The sequence below is a fragment of the Lissotriton vulgaris genome, chromosome 2_1 (assembly GCF_964263255.1).
Source record: "Lissotriton vulgaris chromosome 2_1, aLisVul1.2, whole genome shotgun sequence".
In the NCBI taxonomy this organism is placed as follows: domain Eukaryota; kingdom Metazoa; phylum Chordata; class Amphibia; order Caudata; family Salamandridae; genus Lissotriton; species Lissotriton vulgaris.
Window position 1 is genome coordinate 30417466 of NC_141687.1, and position 19905 is coordinate 30437370.

The window sequence follows — 19905 nt, forward strand, 5'->3', positions numbered from 1 at the left end:
AAAATCAGGACCATTTTGACTGGTCTTATAGCATCTGGACAGTCTGTGTCGTCTATTTCTTTCCCTCTGGATTCTTCCGATCACTTGGATAACATCAAGGAAGATTCCCCTCGGTTGTCCTGTTTTCCTATTCCCTCGTTAGAGGAATTTTGTGTCTTGGCCAATGGCGTATCTTCAAGATCACCACTTGATCCAATGCCCCATAAGATCTGGAAGGCATTTCAAGATGAGTTGTTTCCACCACTTCATTCCATCTGCTGCCAATCGCTGACCACAGCATAAAAAATTCTTGAGAGGTGGGTCACGAGAGCCTTGTCTAACTTCCTAGAAACAAACTTCTGTCTGGATGCGGTCCACTTTGGCTTCAGACCGGCCCATGGCACCGAGACCGCACTGGTCACCATGTTGGATGACCTACGGACGAGTGTCGACAGGGGCAAGTCAGCATTTTTGGTGCTGCTTGACATGTCGGCCGCGTTCGACACAGTAGACCATGAAGTTCTACTTGGCCGTCTTCGGAGCGTGGGAGTGAGCGGTCTGGCTCACATCTTATCTTGACAACAGACAACAAGCTGTGGCATTACCACCATTTCGATCAGCCACACGACAGGTGAATCAAGGAGTCCCTCAAGGGTTGGCGATCAGTCCGATCCTTTTTAATTTATATCTCCGACCCCTGGTTGATCTGATAAAGTAATTCGGCATATCAGTCATCAATTATGCCGATGACACTCAGTTGATTTTTTCATTTGAAGGATCGGAGATAATTTCAAGGGACACTTTTCACCGTTGTATGTCGGCTACAGCAGCATGGTTGCGAGCCAACTCACTCCAATTTAATGGGTCAAAAACAGAGGTGCTCCACTGCTCTTTAAACCGCCTTCCTCGTGCATTACCGGATGATTTTTGGCCAATCTCTATCCCGGGCTCGGTGGAAGCTGCAGAATCGACTCGTAATTTAGGAGTTCTGTTTGAACCCAATTTACAGCTCGATGCCTCTGTAAACAGGACGGCAGCGACATGTATGGGCCTGCTTCGTGCCCTAGGAAAAAATCTGCCAATTCTTCCTCGGGGGGCCAGAGCTGAGGTAGTGCATAGTTCTATCCTCAGTAGGTTAGACTACTGCAACGCACTACTTCTGGGAGCTCCCAAGACTCTGATCCTAAAGTTGCAAAGGATTCAGAACATGGCTTTGTCCCGACCACGGTCTGCTTCTTCATCGGCAGCTCTAGCCGACCTTCATTGGCTACCGGTCCAGCAGAGGATCGCTTTTAAAGCTCTTTGTCTTGTATTTAGGGCTCTGCACGGACTAGGACCAATAACACTGCAAAATCTTTTTTCCTGGTATCAAGCCGCCAGACCTTTGAGATCCTCCTCTGCGTTCCTGGTGAGGATCCCCATATTAAACAGAGCGAGGATGGGCGGCCGCGCCTTCAGCTTTACGGCCGCCACATTATGGAATACTCTACCTCTGGCTTTGAGGAGTAGCCATGATCTGTCCTCGTTTAAAAGGGACCTTAAGACCCACCTGTTCCCTAGAGTAATGTAGCCTACTTCATCTGATGATTAGATATGGTCTCAGGGCCAGGATACCCTTTTGGGTGAAAGCCGCGCTTAACAAGCATTAAATACATACATACATACGTGGTACGTTCCGCCCTTCATGCCATGTCTCATATCGTGTGCTAATCCCACCCTGCTCCCTTTAAATACCCCTGCACCCCATAATCATAACCCACCCTTACTCCTTAAATTTCCCTCAACACCCTTAAACACTAACCCATCTTAACCCTATAAATATACCCTGTACCCAAAACCCAAACCTATCCATAAACCCTAAAAATACCCCTGTACCCCAAAACCCAAACCTAGCCCTGAACCCTATAAATCCCCCTGTACCTCAAAACCCAAACCTACCATTGAACCCTAAAAATACCCCTGTACCCCAAAACCCAAACCTAGCCCTAAACCCTAAAAATACCACTGTACTCCAAAATCCAAGCTTTCCCCTGAACCCTAAAATACCCCTGTACCCCAAAACACAAACCTAGCCCTGAACCCTTAAAATACCCCTGTACCCCAAAACCCAAACCTACCCCTGAACCCTAAAAATAACCCTGTACCCCAAACCCAAACCTAACCCTGAACCCTAAAATACCCCTGTACCCCAAAACCCAAACCTAGCCCTGAACCCTTAAAATACCCCTGTACCCCCAAACCTAGCCCTGAACCCTTAAAATACCCCTGTACCCCAAAACCCAAACCTACCCCTGAACCCTAAAAATACCCCTATGCCCCAAAACCCTAACCTAGCCCTGAACCCTAAAAATACCCCTGTACTCCAAAACCCATACCTATCCCTACACCCTAAAACTACCCCTGTACCCCATAACCCCAGACTATATCTGAACCCTTAAAATACCCAAATACCCCAAAACATATACCTCAGTTCCCCAAAAAACATATACCCCAATACCCATACTTACCTTATCCAAACATAAAAAAACATGCTTTTACCATTCATGCATTTACAACGAATTTCGTTGTAAATGTATGCGTGGTAAAAGCATATAAAATGTAATGCCATGCGTTATAATGGCATTGCGGAGTCATGGTACTTTCGTAATGAAAGTATGCGGAGTGATGGTATGCGGAAAGAAAGTTGCGGAATAATGGGTGTTTACCCTACCCCGGTAAGTACATTGGTGGCACGGCGGCCCACATCTCCAGCAACATACTCATATTTTTTCACCACCCATTTGAAAAATGCACAGGTCTCTCTCATTGATGGCCAGCACCGACATATGCTTTTAGACACATCTCCCGCCACAAGTTCTAGAATTGCGAACTTTAGAGCTGAGCTACGTTCGAATCTCGGCATGAGCTCAACATCCTGTGATTCCAGGCAAATCGCTTTGTCTCCCCGTGCCTACCACAAATGAATGTGTTCTTCTGTAATGTAAATTGTGCTCATGCTATGTTGTCGAGTACTACTGAACGCGCACTCTTAAGTGCATCAGCAGTGCACTGTGAATCGGAGCGTTTCACAGGCCTGTCACAGATAAGAAATGCTATCAAAACGGAATCCTACAAAACAATATACTACTGGCCGGCAGCAATTCATACCCGGACAACGTCGGGACGGGCTGCTAGTCAGATGTAAAGAGGGAGAATTTCGAGCACACCCAGAACTAACCAAAGATCCCCCTAGAAACCAGAGCTCTCGTAGACTTGCAATCTTTTGAACTCCCACTCCTTTTTCTAAGCCCTTTCCTTTCTTCCCATTGGATTCCTAGAGTAGCCATCCTGAAGGCAGAACACAGCATTCTCTAAGCAAATGATCACATCGAGTTGCCTGAGACAGCTTTTTCTAAATGACCTCCAGTAACGTGAAGAAGACTTAAGAGCCGACATTTCCTGGAAGCTTGCACATCCACAGCTGGTGCTCCCAGCAAACCCCTTCCCTGTAGGCCATGCTGCTCAACATGCTGGCCAGGCGGGTTAGCAAAGATAAAGAAGGCTCTCCTGGGGCAGGTCTGGAAAATCCAGGACAGAATGAACTCTTGCAAACCCTAGTATGGGCAGGCCATCTGAGACATCGGAGGAAACAAGGAAAAGCGACCCTAAAGGGAGGAATCCGAATGACTGCAGCTTTCTCTCTCTAGCCTGCTCAGGGTTAGAAGGAAAAGGGGAAAGGCACAGAGGATCCTGGGCTTTAAGACCTGGCTACTCTGACAATTTGACAAGTTGTGCCGCTCTCAGTGCTCAGTGTCATCTCCGGGGAATTACCTACCGGCGCCAATAGCCCTTTGCCAGACAGGAGCTCTATAAACTTCGATTAATAAGACATAAGGCTCAAGGCAGGGGCAGGAGAAAGCATCCCACCCACAGCCTTCTCTCCCCTTGCTGTGAATTTGGGGAGAAGAGCATCATTCACATTAGCAACCAAGTCAGTTACTGGCAACTCTGAAGCAATGATAGGATCCATCTGAGCATGAGAATTGAACCTCTGGATCCAGGAGCACCCCTGTGGTCCTCACAAAGCAAGCGGTGGGGATCCACTCTTAACATTGCGGCAAATACCATGACCATGACCTTCAGATCCGCCCGCCGCTCCGACCTCTCAATGCGAATAATAATAATAATAATAATACTGGCACTTATAAAGCGCGAACAGCTACCCCCAGCAGAGGCGTCCCGGCGCTCCAGCAGCAGGCAGTACGCACATAGGAGGTCCAAGCACTGGTCCCATGCATTAGTCTGACCTAAAGAGCCACGTCTCCAGCGCTTTCCTGAAGTTAGTCTCTGAATCAGCGTGGCGGAGGTTCCCAGGGAGGGCGTTCCACAGTTTGAAGAGCACAATGCGAAGAACACAATGCGAAAAAGACCAAACCGTATAGTTCCCACTCTCTCTCAAACCTTTCCTTCAAGGAGACAACTTCAGAATGGCATTTCAAGCCCTAGTCTCTCCCATCTCGATGCACGCAAGGCCTTACTCAACTGTATTCCAGAGACCCCTCTTGCACCACTAAAAGGCATCCTTCAAGGATGCCTTTTACAAGAGACTGAAATCCAACGCATCAGCCACACGCTAAAGAAGTTATTTTGACTTACCATACAAGCCTGTATTATCTTCAAGGTCTGCTGCAGCCTATGCCCCATCCTCCTGATCTGGTCTGGGTATGTATGGAAAGTGCGAGCAGACGTGTCTGGGTGGTTGGTGGAAAGCGATCCAACTGGTCAGGTAGCTGGGGCCTGAGTTGTGTAGTGCTTTGAATGTGTGTGTGACGAACTTGGATTGAGCGTTTTTGTATATCGGGAGCCAGTGTATTTCCCTGCTGTGTAGTGTGATATATTTAAGACGATGGCACTTGACAGCCAAAAAAAAAGATTTGAAGCAAGCAATGCCAAAGCGAGTAAATCTGGTTTTAAATTGCTAATACATGCAAACAGCATTTGTTCATGCCTGTGTTTCTATGGGTTAGCATGTTAGAGTTCGATCTGTTGGTTTTGTCAATGCTTGTTTAAAGTAAGAACTGGTGAAGCTTTGTACCTGCGCAAGGGAGGGGAAGCTTTCACGAAAGGTGCTTGCACATCATCAGTGCAAGTGTGCAAATCCTGCACCAGCAGCTTGGAGCAGAGCTGATCTACTTCCATCAAACTTGATGCCCATACCACCTCTCTGTCCATAATCGTTCCAAGTGCAAAAAGAGTGAGAAAATAAAGCCTGGCGTAGAGTGTGAGTTCACTGTGAGCCTTGGATGACAGGTCCATCCACTGCCTCAGTTAACCGGTTTAAAAAGCTGAGGATGAACAAGATCTCGCCCCCCCTTCCACACCACTAAGCCTATGATAAGAGCCCCCAGCATGCTAATAAAAGTTGGACTGCCTGATGTTCTTGCCAACAAGGCACAGTGTACACCGCCTTGTAACTGACTGGCTTTACTGTTGTCTTGGTGCAGGTATGAAGAGTGCATTGAAGTTGTGACTTTGTTGGAGGAGGTCATAACGAAGAACTCGACAATCATTGCGCAAGCCTGGTTCAACATCGTGTGCCTGGAGATCCTCCTTCAAGGCGGTGAGTGTTAGAGGCTGAGAAGATCTCGCAGGGTCAACAGGAATTGGGGTCCCTGACCGTTCTGAACAGCCAAACCTAGCTCAGTTCATGCAGCCTTGCTCGGGACTTCCAGACAGTCCTCACAGACCAACAGGCATCCATTCACCAGGGTCCTATGGCCATTGAAAAAGTCACTTCCACTCTCAGCTCAGTTCTCTGGTGTTTGTGCATTAAATAGTTAAAACCCCTTCCACTCTTTACTCTCTGGATCAGTGTTCTCCTAACTCGGTCCTAGAGGGCCGGATCCATGCCAGATTTTTTAACATATCCCCATTTAGATACATGTAGTTATCTTAAAAACCTGGCACAGATCCGGCCCTCCAGGACTGACTTTGGAGAACCCTGCTCTGACTGAACAAAACACAATCCTTCAGCCAGCACAAGACCAAGAAAAACAATCAATGAAAAGCAAATAGGTCTTGCCTATACGATATCCTATAGGTTTGTCTATGCTTTTTAACCATGTTGCACGGCACCATGGCCACCGTGCAACATGGCTAAAAGTAAGGGAAGAAAATAGTGATATGACACCGCTAGTGTGTCATAGCGCCTTTTTCCCATTACTTTTAGCCATGTTGCCTGCAGTTAAAAGAATATTGACAAAGCCAAAAAGCTCTTGCATATGTGAGAGCCATTTGGCTTTGTCAGTGTTTGTTTTTTTGTGGACGAGAGGGAGCAGGGCGCTGCAGCATTAGTAACTGCTGCATCCTGAGCTCGTTTTCCATCACGTTAAAGAGCAGAGGTCCAGGTACAAGGGGGGCTGTCTGTCTAACGTTCATACAGAATCTCCATGAAATATCATCCTTGTGTCTTATGTATCAACATGGAAAAACACATTATTTAAAGAGTTTTGTATAGCGCGAACGTGACCCTTAGGTATCAGAGCGCTTCACATTACTTGAGGTAGGTTAGCGATACATTTTGCATAGTCGACGTTTCACAATGAAAAGATTTGGGTAATTGTACAGCAATAAATATTAACAAAGTATAAACAGACATGTTAGATAAAGTTTGGTATCAAGGAGTACTGGAACTTCCCATTTCAGAAGTTCTGTCATGTATTTTCCCCGTGTAGTCTCCCTTCCTGAACCAGGTGTGGAATAGTAACTTCCGATGTTCTCTTCAGTATCGCTGGCGATTTTCTCTTTTCTTAAATTGTTGTTCTGTTTGCCACTCCTAGGTTGTGATGTTAGTGATGCCCTATCCTGATTGTGGTAGGAACTTACTCATTAGGAAGATCTTAGCTTCCCTCTTAAATGTTGCTGTGTTTGGGATTTTCCTAATGTTTGGAGGGAGTGAGTTCCATATTCTGGGGGCGGCTCCTGAGAAAGCTCTATCATAATTTTTCTTCTTTCTGAAGATGGGTGGTCTCAGCAACAGCTCCTTAGCACTCCTGGCAGGTCTGCTTCCACCTGATAACTTACTTTTCTGGGCCAAGTATCTTGGTGTGTTGTAATGGGGTGCTTTGTGGGTGATACATGCCATTTTTAGTTGGATCCTGGCTTCGTACGGTAGCCAGTTTAACGCTTTCAAGTTTGGAGAGATATGGTCGAATTTCCTCGATCCGGCGATGAGTCTTGCAGCTGCCATGAGACATGCTTATAGGGGTGCTGTGGAGATTTTAGGTAGACCTGCTAATGTTGTACATCCATATTCAATCCTCGCGATAACCAGGGATTGGACTGCTAGTTTGAGATCCGCAGTAGAAATGAATGGTTTCATTTTCCTAATATAGTTCAAATGAAAGCGGGCACTTTTTGCAATTGCTTTGATATGGGCTTTCATGACTAGGTTCTCATCTAGTGTGATTTCTAGTGATTTCACTGAGTCCACTAGAGTAGGGGTGCAATTTAGTGTTGTGATCGGTTTTGTTAATTCCTTCACTTCTGTGTAGTTCTTCGGTAGTGTGATTAATAGGAATTCCGTTTTTTGTGCATTTAGCTTCAGGTGATTGCTAGTTAACCATTGTAATGATATTTTCTTTTTTTTTTTTTTTTAATTTGTTTTTATTGTTGCATTACAATTTCAAATTCAGTCTCATAGGCATTACGACGAGTGGCGTCAACATTCCGCCAACTGTCATCCGGATCGCAACTTTTTCATTTTTTATAACTAACAACGATAACATCCAGGTGTGTAACATGGTTTTACAGAAACGTATTTTTTACACATTACCATCTATGCATTGCATGTCTGCCTCCACATCCCTCCCCCCACAGATAGTCGCCTAATCTCTTATGCCTAAGGGACCTTCGGAGACCCAGTATGCCCGTGCCCTTCCCTACATGTACCCCCCTCATGCCCGGTCTCACTCTGCATCTTCATCTTCCTCTGAGCTATCCCCTTCATCCTCTTCCGGCAATGGTTCACACGGCTCCCCTCTATATGTATTCCACGGTAGCCATATTCTGTTCCATTTACGTGGATTTGCCCTCTGTTGGTATATCGCCCGTTCCGTCACCATAATCATGTCCATATTTTTACACCACTGTGCCAAAGTCGGTGTCTCAGCCACTCCCCACTTCTGTGCTATGTCCCGCTTTGCTAGCATCATCCCTATGACCACCCATAGCCGCCCCTGTGGCGTGAGGTCGGTCGGGCCCCACACATTCAGCAAACAAATTCTAGGGTCTGGAGTGAACGGGAGTTGCAAAGTCTGGGCGACCGTACGTGCCACTCGCTTCCAGTATTCTGCTATACACGGACAGGACCACAGGGTGTGAAACAATGTGCCCTCCTCCCCACAATTTCGTAAGCAGTATGGGTGTTCTGCCCTCTGGAATTTGTGAAGTGTGGTGCGCGTGTAGTATACTCTGTGTAGTATCTTGAATTGTACCAGACGGAATCTCGCTGATATTCCCGCCTCTCTAGGTGACGCCATTGCGGCATTCCAATTTGTCTCATCCAGGTCCCCAACATCATCCTCCCACTTCTCTTTCAAGCGTTGTAAGGGGTCAGGCAAGTTCTTTATTAATTTGCGATATGTGAGGGAGGTGGCGCTGGCTTCCATGTAATCAGTGAGTAGTCGGTCTTCCAAGGGGGCCGATTCCGGGACGTTGGTTCCCGGTGTTAACACTGCTAGCAATGCGTGCCTAATCTGAATGTAGCGGTATGTCTCAGTGGTGTTCAGCTCATACTGTTCTCTCAGGGTGTTGAATGGGACCACTCCCTCCCGTGTCCATAGATCCCCCACCGTGGAGATCCCTATAGTGTCCCACTGATCAAATCCTTTACTACGTCTCAAGTTGCCCAGTGCCTTAGAGTCCCACAAGGGTGTAAGCTGTGTAAGCACCCCCCCCCATTTCAGACGAGCTTGGGCTTTATGCCATAAAGTTACAGTGTGCTTAGTCGGGCCTATTAGTTTTGCTGTCAGGCCCTTGTTGTAGAGCGGGGCAAGTAGCGTAGTAGTGCCGAGCTGACGTCTGTCCGCTAGGTATGCCGGGTCCTCCTGCGGCGCATGCATCCATTGGTTGATCACCTTGAGGTGTGCTGCCCAGTAATACAATTCCAGATTCGGGAGTGCAATCCCCCCACTGTACCAGTCCCTAATCAGCTTCGCCTGTGCTACCCTCGCCGGTTTATCTCCCCATAATAGGCCTGACAGTTGCCCCGCTATCTGCTTGAAAAAGGAAGGTGGGACCAGTGCCGGCGTGTTTTCCAAAATATATAGGAATCTGGGTAGCGCCATCATTTTAAAAAGTGCGGCTCTGCCCAGTAATGTCAGCGGGAGTGTCTGCCAATGGCGTACGTCCGCCTTCAATCTTTCAAGCAGGGGCCTGAGGTTGAGATCCTGAAAAGTCATCTGATCTCGGGCGATCCGAATCCCTAGATACCGAAAGGAGATTGTTTCCACCACCAAGGGGCAGTCTACCTCCAAACACGGTGGGGGCCCATGCAGCATATAGATCACCGACTTCATCCAGTTAATCTTGTACCCTGAGGCTATGCCCTGTCGTTCACACAATGCCAGCAGCACTGGAATTCCCTCTGTCGGGTTCTCAAGGTAGATTAGCATGTCGTCCGCGTATAAGGACACTCTGTCCTCCCAGCCCTCACCCCAGGAAATGCCACGCAGCAGCGGTGTGGTCCTAATAATCGTGGCCAATGGCTCAAGCACCAGGGCAAATAGCAGCGGGGAGAGCGGGCAGCCTTGTCTCGTGCCCCGTGACAGTGTAATGATTCTCGAGAGATGGCCGTTGGCCGTCACTCGCGCCGTGGGAGCACTATATAGGAGCCTGATCCACGCTATGAATTTTGGGCCGAAGCCCATATGTCGTAGGACTGCAAAAAGGTACCTCCATTCCACCAAGTCAAACGCCATCTTAGCGTCCAACGAGAGGATTGCTGCATCAGTTTTTAACAACGGGGCCCTCGCCATAACACCGTGTAGGCGCCTGAGGTTCAGCGCCGTGCTTCTGTGTGGCATAAATCCCGATTGGTCTGGATGGATAAGGTGACTAAGGTGAGGCAACAGCCTGGTTGCCAGTAATTTGGCTAGGATCTTGCTTTCAGCATTGAGGAGGGAGATCGGTCTATAGGAACCGCAATCCTCAGGGGGCTTGCCAGGTTTCGGGATCGCCACAATAGTGGCCATGCACTGATCTGGCGGCAGGTGTCCTCGTTCCAAGCTATCTATATACATGTTTAGTAATGGGGTCGAAAGCGATTCCGACATGGTCTTATACCATTCAATCGGGATTCCGTTAGGTCCCACAGCTTTCCCCGGACGTAGTGCCGTGATAGCTGCCTGCACCTCCTCAGCCGTCAGGTCTGCCTCTAGGTCCTCGGCATTATCTGGGAGCAGGGTTCGGGTGGGCACCCCCACAAGCGCCACTTCCGCCATCTCCCGTGTAACCTCTACCTCAGAGGTATACACCGTCTGGAAATGGTCGGCCAGGAGTTCCACTATCTGGGCAGGGCGGGTGTGTAGCGCCCCTTCCCCATCCTTCAGCTGTAAGATACTCTTCTGCCCCTCCCTTTTTTTTTCTAGCCAGGCTAGGAGCTTACTTGCCTTATCCCCCACCTCGTATATCCTATTCGTAGTGGCTGCTATGTTGTCAATCACTCTACGTCTCAGGAGATCAGCATGGCGTCTCTGACACAGTTGAAGTGTATGGAGCGTTTCCCCGGTCGGGTCAGCTGTATGAAGCTCGTTTGCCTCGGCAAGTCTGTCCTCTAGGTCTAGCAGTTCTACTTTCTGAGTGTGTTTGTAATTCGTTATAGTGGAGATTGCTTGACCTCGGAGTACCGTTTTATAGGCTTCCCAGAGGGTCGACGGGGAGGAGACCGAGCCAGTGTTTTCTGCTAGGTAGCACCTTGTCGCTGTTTTAAGAGCTTTGGCCACCTGTGGGACCCTGAGGTAGCCTGGGAATATCGGGTATATGCGCTTTTGTGTCCGCTCTGGGTTGGAGAGGGTCAGCGTCAACGGGGAATGGTCCGAGATGCCCCTTGGTTTGATCTGTACATCATCGACAGTGAGGAGCCCCTGCCCCGGGGTAAGAAAATAATCGATCCGAGACAGACTGTCGTGGACCGCTGAGTGATAAGTGTAGTGACGGTCCGTTGGGTGCATGTGCCTCCAAAGGTCTATCAGGCCCTGCGCTTCCAGGAAATCATGCAGCCGGGAGGGCCCTGGTGTCTGTGTTCGTGATGGAAACCTGTCTAGTGTATTATGTGCCGCTGCGTTGAAATCCCCCCCTATTATGAGGTCCCCCTCCGGGAGTTCCAACAGAAATGTACCCAATTCTGGGAAGGCTATCGTGTGTAGTGCCGGTGGAATGTATACCGAGACCACATTCAGCCGCCTCCCCTCCCACTGCCCCAGTGCCGCTGCGAAGCGCCCCTGCGTGTCTACCTTCGTGGACTGGAGTATAAATTTGGAGGATCGATGCATTAGTATTCCTGTCCCCCGGGACCCCTTCGTGAACTTCGAGTGGGCAATCATCCGGTAGCCTTTCCTATCTAGGGCATGTGTGGCTGTGCCTGTGAGGTGTGTTTCTTGCAGTAGGACCAGAGCCGGGCCGAACCTCTTTATACTGTGTAACACCAGCCCTCGCTTGACCTTGTCTCCCAGGCCTCTAACGTTCCAGGACATAAGCTGTAGTGGCTCCACAGGTCCCGTCTCAGGTTCCCCCCTCCCTATGCCAGACCGTGTATTGTGTGTCATTGTTTCCGTGGTATAGAAAACCCGTGTTTCGTATGGAGTGAGGTGCAGGGCCCTGGCCTGCGCACGCCCTGTGCAATGTGTGCATCTCGTGGTACCAATCTTCACCTGTAAAACAAGTCAAAAGAACCGAACCCCCCCCATCCCCAACTTCCCCCCTCCCTGCCCCCCTGCTTGACGGACCCAGAACTGCCCGCCCCCCCAACTTAGCAGAGTGCCTAACCCGAAACCCAAACAAAGTACTTGCTCGTCGGGGTGAGGGACTCTCCGGAGTCGGCGGCCTCCCTCCATGTCCGCGGAGGACCTCCGCCCGGTATCCTTGACGACCAGTTGTAATGATATTTTCGATGCCTTATTCATTACCTTGATGTCTTCCAGAGATGTGATCCTGATGTATATCTGCGTGTCGTCCGCATACATATGGTAGGAAATCTTTGAGTTACGTAGGATCTCTGTAAAAGGTTCGACATATAGGTTGAAAAGTGATGGTGATAGTGTAGATCCTTGTGGGACTCCAATTGAGTTAGGGCATGATGGTGATAATGTCTGGTTGACCAGAAATCTTTGCGTTCTATTCTGTAGGAAGGATTCAAACCATTTCAGCACATGTCCAGATATTCCCATCCTGTCCTGAAGTCTGGTTAGTAGTTCTGTGCCTAGTTATACTGAGTTGTGAATGTGGGAGGCTTAGTGCCCCCTTCGGGTTACAAACATGTATATTTCTGTCGTAAATCCATTAATTCAGTAAACCATTCTGCTAATGTTAACGTTCTTCAATGTTATTAAAATTATGAACCAAACACTACCTCGCCACTACACGTCAATAACATTACTAGTTAAAAGTCAAGCTTGAAAGGGGCGCTTGTTCATAAGTAGTCATTACCTTTAAAATACTTTGAAGTGAAATGTGGTCAAGTGTGGCGCTTTTAATGTATACATATTTATTTATTGGTTTAATTATTTATTAATTTCTGTATTTATATGTATTGATATACCCTTAAGAAACAAGGTTTCTTTAATCACTAATGCCGCACTGAGAAGGGGTTTCATTGTATTATTCTGTGTCCCGGATAGCACAGGCAGGCATGGAATGGAAGCAAGCCAGCTGGCCTTCCATTTGGAGACAGGTCGGGGAAAGCTGAGCAGTACCCCCCTCCCCCCACACATCCCCTCCACATGGAGCCTTTCTTCTGACCACTGTTTATTGCCTCTGGTTTTGCGATTCTCAAATTGCGATTTTTAGGCAAATCGCAATTAGAGAATCGCAAAATGCAATGTATGTGGGATTTGCTCAAAATGTTACGAAACCTACATATTCCTTATTTGCGAATCGCAAATTGAGATTTGCAAATAAGAAATATCTTCCCATTCATTCCTATGGGCTAGGAGGCCCACAGGAATGAATGGGAAGACATTCTCAATTTTCGATTAGCAATTAGAGAATCGCAAATTGAGAATGCAATTTCAAGGTTGCAAGGGTGCCAAAAGGACCCCCTGTTGCACCCCTGAAATATGTATGTGTGCACATGTGGCGAACATACATGCCCTTAGGGCATGTATATGTGATATATAGCACTTTTAAAAACATCAAAAAAGTGCTTTTTTAAAGAAAATTGCAAATTACCACCAACTTAAAGTTGGTGGTAATTTTCAATTCCTTAAGGCCAAATAGCAAATTTTTGGTGCTTCCAGAATTGAATATAAGGAATCGCAATTTGCAATTCCTTAACTGCATCCGAATAGTAGAGAATCGCAAATTTTGCAGGTCTCCATATTTGCAATGGCCTTTTGAGATGATACATCCCAAAAGGCTTTTTGCAATTCGCAAACGGTCGATTCTGAGAATCTGCCCGTTTGCAAACAGGGAAAAGGCTTGATACATATGGCCCACTGTTCCTTGGCTCTGGAGGAAACCCTGTGCTTCAGAGATGTTTACCAAAATGTGGAATATCCCATGATGCGAGCTGTCCAGATGTGTGCTCATATCCCACCAATCTGGCCGCGAAACGAGGTGAATTGCGAAAAGTAAACCGCAACAAATAGAAGGCTTTGGTAGCACTAAGGCAGGGTGCACTATCTCCTATGAGGGCATTTCTGCATCAGCAGATGTACCCCTGCAATATCCCTGTCGATCCGGGATATTGTAAGTGACCAGGGTAGCCATAGTAAGTACATGGGCTGTACACTTTTCATTATGGGTTCCCCCGCTCCATGATGGATTCTCTGAAGTATGGGATGATTGGTACCAAACATCTCATCATAATAAACCTGCACTGATTCCAATGTCAGATTTATTAAACATTGCACTCAGAGGGCCCCTTAAAAGAGTCTCCTGAAACCTACCAACCCCTTAGTGTGGTCACCGACTGACCTAAGACAGCCTACTACCACCAGACAGTGTTCTGATCTCATGGGGTGAGCACCTGTACACTCAGAGGTCGTGAACAATGTATTTCCTGGGAGAAGTTGTTCACACCTCCACCCTGGTCAGGAAGCGCCATTGTCGCTGGGAGCTTCAAAGGCCTCGTCACCTTTGTAACGCTACCACAGGCTCTCCTGTTGAAAGGAGCAGGCCCCCCCCTTCCTGTCCTCACCCCCCTTTGGCGGGAGAACAGGTGGGAAAAATCAACTAGAGTAGGAGGTGTGTAACCCTTTGCCAACTACACCCCTCAGGTGCAGGAGGCGAGGGGAAGTACACATTTCAGTGCCCAATATCTTGAAGATGGTGGGGCTTATCCATTCAGGGCTAGATCTATGTCCTCCTCCCACAGGAGGGGGGCATAATAGAGTGTAGACACCCCATGGTAAGGGGCCCATTGGCCACTACCTGTCACTCCCTTGTAACACCCCTAAATCTAGTATTTAGGTGGCATCCCCAGATCCTGCATTTCAGTTCCTGATGACCTACAAAAGGCCAGACAGCACAGAGTTGCACCAGCAGAGAAGACTGCAGAGAAGTACTGACTTAACCCCAGTCCTACCGGCCTGTCTGCAGCCCGTGATGATCCTGCACCAAAAGATGACTTGTCCCACAGCCCAGCAACCTCCACAACCTTGGGAGTACTGCCTGCTTTCGACAAAGATCAGGATCTCCCAAAAACAGCAGATCTGTTCACCAGCAACAGCTTTAAAGTAAAGGCCTTTGTGACCAGAAGAACCGCGAAACCCTGCTCCTGGTTCCACCTCTGGACAGACGCCTCTGGCACGAGTCTTAGTGGCCCACCAGTCCCAGTGAGGTTCCCTAGCCCTCGAAAGCCCATCTCCATTATGGATTGACACCCCCCTAACTCCTCAACATCGCCTGCAGCCTCAGCACGGAGACCTCCTCAACTGCCACCTGCTCCAGTGTTACGTGGCCCAAAGGGACATTGTCGTCTTAAGTTAGCATGAGCATGTTTCAGCCTGCATGTTGCTTTGTGCATGTTACTACGTCTTTGTTTTGCAATATTATTTATGACTGCTTCCACATGAGAACTCATCATTATGTTCACTCTCTGCATGTTCCTTGGATTTTGACTGAACATTGTGTGCAAGGGCGAACAACAATGCCCCTTGTTTTTTTGTTCTGACCAGACCTTAGCCCTTAGACAAAACACACTGATGCAGCTGTTGTTTGGACAATGTTCTTTGGTTTTTAGTGGGATGCATGAATAGGTAGCACACACTGGTAGAGGGACCTTTCCATAGAGAAGAGTGAGACTGCACCTATTATGTAGATCTACCATCTTTAGGCTAAGGTATGGGGGTCTACTGACAGAGCCCAGAGCTCTTCTAACATATAATAATACTGCTCCGTAGCAAGGGGAGGGAGGTTAGGCTCTATTTTCTTTCCATAATGGCATCTCCCTTCATGATTTATGAACTAGTTGCTATGCTGACAATACTTGTACTATGCATTTTCCTGCTTATTGTAGCATGTATACTGCATGTTAGGGCACGTTAGTTGAAAGGAATATTTTAAACTGTTTTGTGTCTGTCAGATCTTACTGTGGACAATTACAAGTGTGCGAGCCAAAGGGTGTGTCTTGTTACCGAAATTCCTGGGAGATCTGGGAGTGTTGTGTTCTGGGATGTCTAATCATTTGTTTCTCTGTGAGTGAGTAGGAGAGCAAGTGACACACTATAGGTAGTCAGTCCTGGGCTCGTGGGACTAAGGTGGTAGGAAGACCCAGTCCCTATACATAAAGGTCCTATAATCCTGCGCATAGTTCTGTGTTTGTGCGGAATCCCTGAAACATGGCGCACCATCATCATCATCATCATCTTTATTCGATCATATTAGAAATGATCATAAAAGCACGCATAATAAATGCATCAATAAAAATGTTGTTACAAAAATATTATCATTAAAATTACAAAAATGTTCTTCATGATCCTAGAATAAGATGTTAATGCATTAAAAACATAATAAAAAAGGCAATTCGTTCTCAGATATTAGTTCATTAAAATGTACGATCAGCTTAATGAGCTAAATGTCAACCCCTTCCTCTTCTTCATACAGGCACACATACAGGCACATAAGAATGTTGCTACAGAGTAGCAAACCAAGGGGACAGGTAGTGTTTTTAAAAAGAATAATACTACCGGCACTTCTTGTGACCCATTTCTCTTTAGAATTGGCTTCAGGTAGGCCTTCCTTTCGCTCTCATAGAGATCACAGAATAAAACTATGTGCAGCTCGGTTTGGGGTGATACATTATCACACAGGCACATGATCAGATTGGAATGGTTGTATGTTTTTTCTGGATAACCAAGCATTAAGGGAATGAAATTAGTGCGGAATCTTGGCAGTATAAATCTATTACGTGTGCTGTTTATGTTGGCTAAATAGGAAAAGTCTCCCACCGTAGCCGGTGGGTAATATTCCCTGGTGCACCAATGTTTAGTCTGGTACTTATTCATTCATGAGACCCCTGAGTAGCGCGTGTGCTTGTCAATAATACCCTTTCACCAATTTACAGAGATATCCGTGGTGGGGGGGGGCTTAGCCTCCTATATTTGTATATTATAGGTTTTTCAAGCTTGAATTTTAAAAGTTTTTGTTTCTCTCTTTCAACCCGGTTTTGTGCTTCCTTTCCTCTGGTTAAGCCTTTTCCATTTTCATAATGGGAGTCGCTATTGAGGCACTTAACTGCGCGGCGGTTATGGCATTCTTGACTCACCGTGGAGTCCCTTATGCAGGGCCTTACTTTATCTTTGTTGTCGAAGCTTAACGCTTCAAGGTCTTTTACTCTTGGGTTATATTTCTACCAGTTGATGAAAATGATAATTTGTTTCATGAATATACAGCAGCCGCAGTGCCACGGGCTTAAGGCACTTATGAATTGCTAGAAGTTCAGTGGACTCCTGGGAGCATACCATTTGGTTTCAAGGCTCCCTTCTTCACGCTGTTTCTGTGGTCCGTATAGGCCCCTTATCAGTCGGTGAGGCCATGTGGCCTGTTTTGGCAGGTTTTACACTGCATCTAAATTAGCTTAATGTTACACTCGCAGAGCTACGTTAGTTACATACAGCCCTGGTTCATATTCACAGAAGTGTGATCCAGTTAATGTTGCGTGCGATTCAAGTGGCTCCGGTAGGAGCTGCGCCTCCTCCGCCTGGACAAGGCGGTGGCCTTGTCATACGCCCAGTCATTGTTAATTCAGTGATGGGCGGGCGATTTCAGAATAGAGATGATTTGCCACTTTAGCGGATTGCACCCCCTGGAGGACGGTGTTTGCTTCTGTGTATGCACTGTGGTTTGTCAGTCCCTCCAAAAAAAAGGTACAGGATGAACAAGGGGATGTCCAGCCCTAGAATTGGGGATGAGATTAGTGGGAATATTCCTATCATCGCCGATATGATTCTAGCCAACATCAAAGGTGAGACAGTTTACTTGCAAATGTGCCAGCGCCCATTGGCTATGGCGGACGTTGGTCGGCAGCGCAATAGTTTGTGAGTAAGACCTTTTACTCAGGTACTGAATAAGCTCCCTCCAGAGAGGGAGAGTTGCCCAGTCTTTCCTAAAAAGGCTTGGAATAAAAATCAGCAGCAGCAACAAGTAACAACAGAAGCCTGGTTGACGTGCTAGCATACCCCCACTTGAGGCTTCTGAACAGAGATATGATTTGTGTGACCTCTCTAAAACTAGGACACCTGAGATGTTCCAGGTTCCTGATCCTCGTTCTCCTCATTCCTTTTAGGGGAGAGGAGTTGGCCTTACGGCTAAGGGGCTCGACCTCGGACCTGGGGAACTGAGTTTGAGTCTCGGTAATGACACTAAACATCCTGTGATTCCGGGCAAATCACTTAGGGGCATATGTATGAAGCCCATTTCCCGTTCGGAAACAGCCCGATTCTCAGAATCGGCCCGTTTGCGAACGGGAAAAAGCTTTTTGGGATGTATCATCCCAAAAGGCCCTCGCAAAATAGGGAATCACAAAATTTGCGATTCCTTATTTTACGAAAGCAGATAAAGAATCGCAATTTGCGATTTCTTAAATGCGATGTAAAAAATGCAAGTTGTGCGATTTCTCCTTAACAAATCGCAAATTACCACCAACTTCAAGGTGGTGGTAATTTGCGATTTCTTTGAAAAATTAACTTTATTGCATTTTTCAAAGTGCCATGTGGCGCACAAACATCGCCTTAGGGCATGTATGTGTGCCACATGTGCACACATGTACATTTCAGGGGTGCAACAGGGTGTCCTTTTGACACCCTGGCACCCTTGAAATTGCATTCTCAATTTGCGATTCTCTAATTGAGAATCTCAAATTAAGAATGTCTTCCCATTCATTCCTATGGGCCTCTAGGTCCATAGGAATGAATAGGGAGGTATTCCTTAATTGTGAATCGCAATTTGCGATTCGCAATTAAGGAATATTTAGGATTCGCAAAATGATTTGCAAATCCGACATACATAGCGTTTTGCGATTCTCAAATAGCGATTCTCAAAAATATCGCTATTTGAGAATTGCAAATGTATCCTTTGATACATATGCCCCTTAATCTCCCTGTGCCTACCAAAAAAAAATAAAAAATGAATGTGTGTCCTCATGTAACTTAATTGGTGCTATGTAGAGCACTCCGATACCCGATTCAGATTCGGGTTAAGTTTGCGCTATATAAAACTCTGCAACAAAAAAGAAAACATTGGATCAACAGTTCGGCGGAGGAGGGTGACAGGATCGCACAGAAGGCGAGTCTGTGCAAGTGAGACGCGACCCGCAGGGCCAGTTTGATGTAAAAGTCAGGCAGGGGAAACCACCTCAATATCATGTCCCATTTCAGAATAAATAATGTGCTGCTTTGACTGCAAAGTATGCCTCAGACGGTGAGAACCCCGCTCCTCGACTTGAGTTGGGCGGTGACCCTCCTGGACAGCGCAGCAGAAGTTACCATAGTGCGGCAGACACTCCACCAGCATCTGGAGGCGAAAGCAACTGACATGTTTATTACATTAGGGAAGCTGACATTCGAGTCATTCCTCCAGATAGACTTTTACGAAGCGACCCTCTGAATTGAAGGTGATATTAAACTAATATTTAAAGCAGTGTTTTGGGAAAACCTCACTTCTGTAATAGCGGAGGTTGAATGGCCTCCCTTTCTCCAGAGAGGAACATTTTATTCTTCCTAGTTTAAAAGAAATATTTTCCTGATGATGACAAAAGGGCTTATGCCTCTAATTGGGCATTAGCCTTAGCCCCGGCATTATATAGCAATCAGCCAGGTTGGGACAAGGGTTCCCTAGTTATTGTGATTGCTTTGCGTGCTACACCTCAGCCCCAACCACAGTATCCAAACAGACGAGACGCTAAAGTGCCCGTAGGTGAAATCTTGACCCAAATGGAATGTCAGTGTGTGATTGTACCCTGTGTTTCAACTATGACTAATACTCTTTTTTCCTATATTGAAACCAGTTCATATCACATAGTTTTAGATTACAGACATTTAAACAGTCACGTTCGAATCTTTGAGGTTCAAAACACACATAGCTCTACGTTAGTGAATAACATTGTTCGCAAAAAATATAACACCACCTTGGAAATTTCCAATGGATTTTTCAGCCACTCTCTGACTCCTGAGAGCCACGATTTGACCGCATTCAGTGCTTTAGGCAATCAGCACCAATATGCAAGATTGC

The 19905-nt window shown here is 46.9% G+C and overlaps 1 protein-coding gene across 1 annotated transcript in view; it reads left to right on the forward strand.

Moving 5' to 3' along the window:
- The first annotated feature begins 402 nt into the window (after nt 1–402).
- The window catches only part of LOC147729496 (adenylate cyclase type 10-like), a 573747-nt gene continuing 554244 nt past the window's right edge, over nt 403–19905 (forward strand). The window contains exons 1-2 of the mRNA XM_086954004.1: nt 403–440; nt 5463–5578. Of these exons, the coding sequence (XP_086810130.1) occupies nt 403–440; nt 5463–5578 (154 nt within the window). The remainder of the gene's footprint in view (nt 441–5462; nt 5579–19905) is intronic.